Raw genomic sequence first — 9,562 nt, 5'->3', positions numbered from 1 at the left:
CAGGATCTAGGTCTTTTGACGTGACGTCTAATAAATCGATGAACGCCGGTTGCACGCACGGAAAAAGTGTCCCGTTAAGCACATTGTCCCGTTTCGCTGTGTCCCGTTACGCTCATTGTACGCTTGCGCCGCATCTATCTCTCTTCCACTCGATTGGAACAACCATCGATTTGACTTTTTCGAGGCACATTAAACTTGAAACACTCCCATTCGTTTCCTACTTTTCCTATCATCGTCCAATCCTTAACACAATAACACAGATTGGAAGAAGTTAAATAGCAAACATGTATAACAGTTATAGTTAAAATAATCTCTTCGTTAAAGTAATAAACATATTTGAATTAATGAGTGCAAATAAAAGTAAATTTATCAATTAAATTGTAGATTTCATTTCACTCCTTCTTTGTATCCATACAAAATAGTGATAATTCAATAAAAATGATTCAATTTTATTCATAAAAGTATGAAATCATTTCATCAATGTTTGGTTATGACGTTGTCACGTTAAACTATCGTCCGTAAACCGACTTTACAGACAACCAATTATTTTTAATACATTTACACGTTTTAATAAAATATAGTCGAATTATCATTTCCGTATCTTGATATCGGATGACATAAAGACGAAGGCTAACTCGACAAACACTCGTGACACAACACAGTAGCGAGCCCGAGGCGCAGTGTGGAGTGGAGGAGACGGCGATAAGCGCCAGTTGCAGCTGAGACGCCATGGTGGCCGTCAGCAGTCCGCGGTCCGCGGGCCGGGCCCTCAGCCTGCCGCAGGTACGTGCAGCACTCCGCACACTCTCCGCGCACACTCCGCGCACACTCCGCGCACACTCCGCGCACACTCCGCGCACTCTCCGCGCACTCTCCGCGCACTCTCCGCGCACACTCCGCGCACACTCCGCGCACACTCCGCGCACTCTCCGCGCACACTCCGCGCACACTCCGCGCACACTCCACATCTGCTGGTGGCAACTCACCACTCTGTGCTGGAGCGTGACACGACAACTGCTGAGCCGATTCTGATTAAACATTCTGCGTTTAAAAGGAAGCTCATGATCATACGTAAAATTAACTGGTGCATATTGTATCTCCTTCAGATGACGTTGAGCCGGATAGATAAATAAAAATAAAATCACTTTTTTTTTTCACAACCATGCGCAACAAATATATAAGCTGAGCTCCCATTTCAAGTTCGTTCATATTAAAATGAGGTCAGTTCTGAGTGGCCCTGGCACTACCTACATGCCTCTCGGGCGATGTGATATGTCATTTTAGAAATTAGCAAAATTTGATTAAATTTCGACATTTCGTCGATGATGCTTTCTTCCTTTCCATGGCTACGGGCTTTTGCATTGTTGATGCCTTCTGCGTATCCATGGCAACGACAGTGGCGCACCCACGAGGAGGGGCGAGTATAGTGAGCGGTGAGAGAGTGTTCTACCTGAAGCATGGGTACTCCAGAGAGCATTCGGGGAGTGGGGAGGGGTGGATACATTTCTCCATCCCTCCATTTGCGCGGTGTCGTCAATTGTTTCACTGGTAGCCCTATAACTTTGTGTTAGGGTTTATTAAATAGTTTCTTTTATATAAACTTAAAATAGTTAATCTATATTTCAACCCTAGCTTGAACGTAAGAGCATGGAATCAAGTGGAATACTACTGTTTTAAATTAACCGTTTGTATTATCATTTGTACTCGTAGTTAAAACTATTTTTTTAGCAAAAATATAAATAACTTAATTTCGTTAGCTGGATTCTGGAATCACGCGTCACTTTCTTAATTTTATATATATATACACACTTATCAACCTTACTAATATAAACATTAATAATGCTCGCAGGCTTTCACGGCCATTGTCTGAAGAAGCTTGGTTTCTGGGTTGCAGCCGCGTCCTTGGCGAATAATTCACCGATGTTTCGGTCGACATTGCAGTCGCCATCATCAGGGAGAAGTTACCTACTGGAATCTCAGAAGGTAACTGCGCCCTGATGATGGCAACTGCAATGTCGACCGAAACGTCGGTGAATTATTCGCCAAGGGCACGGGCTACTACCCAGAAACCAAACTTCTTAATCTAAACATTAACAGCCCCCAAACATTAGCTTGTCCACGTAACGTGTCCTTGTAGTCAGAGCTGTTTGGCATTCGTCTGGACTCCGGTAAGCTCGTGACAGTGACAGTGACAGTGACAGTGACAGTGACAGTGACGAGTCCTGCGGTCCCGCGCGGGAGCCTCGGATGCCTGCTGTCAGCTCGGCCAGTAGCAGCGGCGACGGGCGAGTCACGTGACTGCGACACGCAAATATGTGCGAGCGGCGATAACAAGACGTGAGTCACGACACGCGAGCATCGGTTCACACGGCTCCAGTCCGGGCGCTCGTGATTGGACGGCAGTTGTGTGGACGCGCCCCTCCACGACCGTGAGCCAGGAGTGAAGTAAGCGAGTCAGGTAGTCCCAATAAACAAGGATAAAAATGTTCTCGCTAAGGAATCAACCAGTGGGAAAGAAAAAAATGGATTCGCGCACCTATGAATTTGAATCCTACTCTGAGGGCAGACGAATCCACGTGTGTCAAGTTGGCGACCACACATTGGAATTTCAAGGTCAAAATTTGACACGAATTAGTGCTCAATTTGTGCTAATTTGTGCCGTAGAAATCAGAATTTGTGCTGCATTACGTAAAAAGTTATAGCAAATATTAAGGTGGTCGCCAACTTGACGTCAAGTTGGCGACCACCCAAAGAAAATATCAATTTTTTGGAATGAATTTTATGTCACGAATTAGTGCTCAATTTGTGCTAATTTGTGCCGTAGAAATCAGAATTTGTGCTGCATTACGTAAAAAGTTATAGCAAATATTAAGGTGGTCGCCAACTTGATGTCAAGTTGGCGACCACCCAAAGAAAATATCAATTTTTTGGAATGAATTTTATGTCACGAATTAGTGCTCAATTTGTGCTAATTTGTGCCACAGAAATCAGAATTTGTGCTGCATTACGTACAAAGTTATAGCATATATTAAGGTGGTCGCCAACTTGACGTCAAGTTGGCGACCACCCAAGGAAAATATTAATTTTTAAGAATAAATTTTATATCACGAATTAGTGCTCAATTTGTGCTGCAAGATGCCAAAATTTTGTGCTTATCGCAACGTAAAATAAAGAGTTATAGCACTTGATATGTTTGAAGCGAATTGACAGCTGGCGACCACACATTGGAATTTCAAGGTCAAAATTTGTCACGAATTAGTGCTCAATTTGTGCTAATTTGTGCCGTAGAAATCAGAGTTTGTGCTGCATTACGTAAAAAGTTATAGCATATAGTAAGTTGGTCGCCAACTTGACGTCAAGTTGGCGACCAACTTACTATATGCTATAACTTTTTACGTAATGCAGCACAAACTCTGATTTCTACGGCACAAATTAGCACAAATTGAGCACTAATTCGTGATATAAAATTCATTCCAAAAAATTGATATTTTCCTTGGGTGGTCGCCAACTTGACGTCAAGTTGGCGACCACCTTAATATATGCTACAACTTTTTACGTAATGCAGCACAAACTCTGATTTCTACGGCTCAAATTAGCACAAATTGAGCACTAATTCGTGACAAATTTTGACCTTGAAATTCCAATGTGTGGTCGCCAGCTGTCAATTCGCTTCAAACATATCAAGGGCTATAACTTTTTAGTTTACGTTGCGATAAGCTCGAATTTTTGGCTTCTGGCAGCACAAATTGAGCACTAATTCGTGACATAAAATTCATTCCAAAAAATTGATATTTTCCTTGGGTGGTCGCCAACTTGACGTCAAGTTGGCGACCACCTTAATAAATGCTATAACTTTTTACGTAATGCAGCACAAATTCTGATTTCTACGGCACAAATTAGCACAAATTGAGCACTAATTCGTGACAAATTTTGACCTTGAAATTCAAATGTGTGGTCGCCAACTTGACACACGTGACGAATCCACGAGATTTCCGTGTATCCACCCATGCATCACACCCTAGATGGCTGTCTACAGTCACCAGACAGCAAAACAACTGTTCGCTGCTTAAAGTGACGTCAGGTTCATAGCGCCTTTCGTTCTCCAGTAGGTTCTCCAGTGGACCAGAGATCAGCCTGGACCAGGCCCAAAAATGTACCATCCAATAACACAAACAAAAACACCATCAACATTTATCATCCTGAATGCACACGTTTCAACTGTAAGGTAAATTTTTTAGACTGGTTTATAGTAGGAAATTTCGACTAATTGTTAGTCTTCAATAAACTTTCGTGTGAATGGAATTCTTTGTCTAACCAGCTACGCATTCGAAGTTATTACATCATACCTACATTATATACTTTGTTCCAGATAAGGAGAGACATTTTTTTACAGGTGCTACTAGGAACTTTCAAACTCGTGACTTAACATGTCAAATGTCACTGTCCCCCATTGGGACAACAGATCGTGACAGTTCCCACGTCTTACCAGGAGCAGTCTTACTTATCCGCGGAGGCTCACATTGTGCTTTTACGTTTTGTTCGCTTCGGCATACAAAAGAAAATACCGCCGAACAATGGTATTCAAATTCTCAACCTGCCTGTATTAATATATATAATATTTGAAATTACAAATAAATGTATTTAAAAAAAATGTATAAATGTTGATTTAAAGTTTTTTTTTATAAAAAATATAAATATTGACAATAGTTATACATTATGTCTTTTTCCTACTATACTTTTAAAAGCTTTTAACTGAAAATAAAGTCTCGTTGGGGCAGCCTTAACAGAATTAATTTAAACGCAACTAAAATAATTGTAACTCGCAAATAAAACGCACAGTTTGTTCGACGAAAGTCTGCAGCGCGGACTTCACGTATCCTAATGTACTGACAGACCGGTGATCACTGAACCACGTGCACCACTCAATATTATTTCTTGAAATGCCGTCACTAAAGTTCTACCAGCTGGTTACTTACATGGCAGGTAGCTGGCCGGCGCGCCGGTGATGCGACACGCAATTTTACTGCAGTTGCCTGGCCGCTACACACACGTTCCTCCTAGCAGTAGAAGCACCTCGCTTGCTGTGTACCGGGAACTCGGTGCTACAATGTACGAACTGCAGCCCGCCGACTAATTCAGTGAAAATGTGCACACCACTCGCAATCGCCACGCGGTGAATTTTGCGGGAAAAAATAAATAACGTCTTTAAAAGTTTCACAGCGACACTTCAGTAAGCACTATCCTTGCGTCAAACACCCGGTTAAACGTACAGCGCACCCGGACTCACACGCGTCATGTCGTTGATATGTTGCATGACTTTTTTTTTTACGCGAGCTCTTGGTTTGCGACCGCTCAAGCCAAGAGTGACATCTCACGGCTTGCCCGCCTAGCGCGCCACTGTCGCGCGCCGAAGAAAATAGTTCCAGTCTTTCCATTTCTCACACGTCTTTACGTATATATGCTGCCCATGGAAAATTAAATATAAAATAATACTTCAAACTGGTACCATTAAAACAAAAACTTAAACTATACTCAAAATAAACATTAAAAACTCCCGAGTCTATATAATGTTCTCGTCAGTACGGCGATCATGTTGCCAACCTGATAGTCTCAGAGAACAATAAAACCATTAAATCGTGCCAAATACATAAAATAAATTATTATAAAACTTAACTTAAAAAATTAACCTGAACAGTTATTTCTTTCTGTTATCCGTGGCATTGGTCACAAATAAACTAAATAAACAAAAGATCTTGTATCTAATCATTAGAGTCCGGAAAATATTTGCAGTTTCATTTCGCGAAAGACTATAATTCAATTTTGTTAAATTTTTGCTGCTTCAGTGATTGGATCACAGTTGGTCTGAAGGACTCAGAGCTAATGAATAACTCTCAACGAAAGAAGTACCAAATCACAAGCATCTAGTTAACAGGTTTCACAAGTCATAAGCCAATGATCAGGTATTAATTTTCCAGACTACATAGAGAATCACGGAGTCTATCCTGTAGGTCATTGAAACCGCGAATTTTTCCAGCCCCTACTAGACATACATGAAAAACTATTTTGGTAAATGTTTAAGAAGAATTAGCTACTAAAATTTGATATTTTTTTTTGCAGTAGCTGTCAAATCAATTTCTCGCTTACTTTAAAACGGAGTGCAGTGTACGTGATATTATCTGAAGATAAAAATGTGCATAATTACTTTCTTGAAAAAATTGCAAGTGGTTATTTAGTTAAGTAGTTTTATGCGGTCTTCATTCCCATACATTCCAGAACACGTGTATCCGTTCGCCAACAAACAGTGGGTCTAACACAGGCATCGAGGCTCGCAATGCTATTAGAGCAGTTAGAAGTTGTCTAGTTAGCGCGCGGGAGGTCTCTATGTCCACTCCGGTGTCTCGGACACAGCTTCACTCGCGGCGCTACAAGTGTAGGACTCAGTCTGCTGCCCAGATGACGTCATATATGACGTGAGTGGCTGTATCAACTTTCGTGAGTAGTGATACCAGTAAAAAAAAAAGTTTGGTGGTGGTTTTGCATCAGTGGGATATTTTTCACTTCTCTACCGCGGACAGGTTTTGTACTCTTCCCATGTTTAAAAGAATTAATAACGACATTATAGCACAATAACATACCTTGGAAAACTAATATTGCATAAGTTAGTCAATTAAGAATTTCGAACAGATTCCTTTGATCGCAGCTCATCGCAACAAAGTTTTGTCAGACACGTAATAATTAATTTTTATCTGCATACTGTCTAATATTTCTTTTCCGTGGGGGGGCACTTATTTCTCGCGAAAATGATCTGATCTCTCAGACTTCATTAAAGTACGCCCTTTGCCAGAGAGAATGTTCCCTTGTGATTGGCGGGCGTCTGGGATAACCCCAAGTCAACCACGAGGCACAGACGATGCTGCAAAGATTCAACACGCAGCTGGTCTGGAAGTTTTTTCGCGAAAAAATACACGGCGCTACATTTTCGCTTTCTCTCTCGGCAGTCGAGCTTCCTGACTCTCCTGTCGCATCCCCGGGTAGCGGGGCCTGGCGCTAGGCCAGGGCGGCTCACAGGCCGTGGATCAGACATGCTTGTGAGCAGGTGACTGGTGTGGTTCACCTTTCCTCCAGAACAATGCCTTCTGGGCAAGTATTACTGCAAATGGCCAAAACAAAACAAAATTATTGATTCATTGCACGTGTATTGTAATAGTCAATATCGTTAACATGAATAGAGTTTGTAATGTATAAAATTGGTTTTATGTAAAGTCGGTTTACGGACGAAAGTTTAACGTGACGTCATAACAAAACATTGATGAAATTATTGCATACTTTTACGAATAAAAGTGAATCATTTTTATTTTAATGATAAAAGAATAAATACTTGAAATTATGCTAGTAATCAGATTTTTAGAATGCAAGAATAATCAACCTTTATTGCCGAAATTGTTGTTGTAATAAGCAATGAAAACCACATTAACTTTTCACTTCACTTTATAAACAGTCGACGAAACAGTTCATGTGTAGATGACTTGTAATTAATTTTAAAAACTGGCGTTTAGCTATAAAGTTTAAATATAATTATGAACAAGTTTTCATATAAATAACTGTAATCAAATATCTATCATAAATTATATGAATCACCATAATTTTTTAGTCAGTTGTAACATAACCTATTATTACTGCACTCGCCAACAGCGTAACGGAACAATGAGCGTAACGGGACACGTCGTAACGAAACAATGAGCGTAACGGGATACAGCGTATCGGAACAATGTGCGTAACGGGACACTTTTTCGTGCGTGCAGCCGGCGTTCATCGATTTATTAGACGTTGTCACGTCAAAAAATTTTCAAAAACATTAAATTACCATTATTCTTGTAATCTGCCCCCTCATGAGGCGTCGAGCGAAAATTAAAGAGAAATTTCAAAAGCAGAGAGCTAAAATAAAGGCTTTGCTTCGGCAAGTAAGCAAATAGACAAGAAAACGCGCAAGGTTTAACTATGCATTTTGCCGAGGTGAAAATCAACCGCATTACAAAAATGTAACATTTTCCACAAAATTCGTTATGCTTGTTTCGGCAGTTTCTTGAATTACAATTACGTAAATATTATATACTGAAGTCACCTTGATGCTTCATGCTCGTAACCTAGCTATGTGAGACCTAACCTCCGAACTACAGCTTCGCCTTGTATACGCGTTCGTGCTGCCTTCGCGAACAGACAGCTTCAAAACTATTTTCGCGGTGAAATACTTTAAAGTAAATAAACGTCATGGAAAATTATGGGTCTTTTGGTTATCAAGGTTACCACGTAAACGTAGACTTCTATGATTTTCTGTTGCAAACATACGGTACAAATTCTCCCTTTGTGGCGTGCGTAACGAAATGTGCAACGTTTCTAGAATCAAAAATGGCGATCGTAACGATATGTGCAAGTGTTTTTAATATATTCTATTAACATTTTTTAATTAATTTTATTAATAAATTTTAAATTTTTTCCCGATTTTGTAGCATAAAAATTACGGGTTTTCAAGATGGCGGCCGTAAAGAAAATTGCAACATTTATGTCTTAATACAAGATGGTGGTGTGACGTAAGAAATTTTTATCAATATTTTTTTTTAATATATTAATACATTACATCTTTACTCTCGCCGGAAATCAAACCAAGGACAGAAATCTATTAGGTAACTAAAATTTTGCAGTAGGCAATATTTTTTTTTTAGGATTTTTTTTGTTGGAAATTAAAAGAATTGCATTTTATAGTCAAGGTCAAGGCGAAGGTCCCGATAATAGCGCCTTATGGCGGCTTGCTTTAAGGAGTCTGAAACCGTTTTTAAGAATTTTTGTTATTTCTAAGGCAAGATTTTTTTGAGGTTTTTCGAATTCCGATTTTTGAATTGTCGAGGAAGAAAAATGTAAATTTTCACTCAAAACGAGAATTTTTCCCTCGAAATAAGGACATTTTTAGAAATTTTGTGCCGTTTTGTCATTTTTTAATCATTTTTGAGTCCAAGATGGCCGCCAATACGACACAATCAGAGATGACTGTCAGCTCCAGGCTCCGCCAGTCTGAAAGCCTGTCCCCAGAGCCCCATTTGTACACCACTATTATTATACTTTAATTTACGTTTTTGAGTTTTCCCCATAAAGTACAGTGCAAAAATGCAATAGCGCGTGTCTATAAATTATATTAAACTAGCACACCCGGCCACGCGTTGCTGTGGCTGAGTGATTTAGAAACAAAAAAAAAAGCGAGGTTACGTAGTACATTGATCAACGAAAATGTGCACAACATGGTGAAAAATAAAATTTGAATTGAAACGTAGCGCCATCTATGAGATATTTATGTCAGACAGTACAACAGTTGTCTGTTAAAAACTGATTTAAGGCGCCATCTGTTTGAGACTTATGAAACTTACGCTTAATAACACCAATCAACATTGATAATCAGTTTATTATTAATTTAAATTTATTAAGACCATTAATCGAAATAAATACTATCCTATCTCTCAAGTTGGAAAAAATTTCACATAAATGCCAATTTTCATTGAAATCGTTTGACTTG

General features: G+C 39.7%; 1 protein-coding gene across 1 annotated transcript in view; it reads left to right on the top strand.

Moving 5' to 3' along the window:
* Window positions 1-716: 716 nt before the first annotated feature.
* The window catches only part of LOC134538572 (uncharacterized), a 35,681-nt gene continuing 26,835 nt past the window's right edge, over window positions 717-9,562 (top strand). Inside the window, exon 1 of the mRNA XM_063379996.1 lies at window positions 717-783. Coding sequence (XP_063236066.1) covers window positions 730-783 — 54 coding nt within the window. The 5' untranslated portion in view covers window positions 717-729. The remainder of the gene's footprint in view (window positions 784-9,562) is intronic.

This window comes from Bacillus rossius, chromosome 13 (genome assembly GCF_032445375.1).
Source record: "Bacillus rossius redtenbacheri isolate Brsri chromosome 13, Brsri_v3, whole genome shotgun sequence".
NCBI classification, from domain to species: domain Eukaryota; kingdom Metazoa; phylum Arthropoda; class Insecta; order Phasmatodea; family Bacillidae; genus Bacillus; species Bacillus rossius.
The sequence above is the reverse complement of the archived record's forward strand: the minus strand, read 5'-3'. Positions and strand labels throughout refer to the sequence as shown.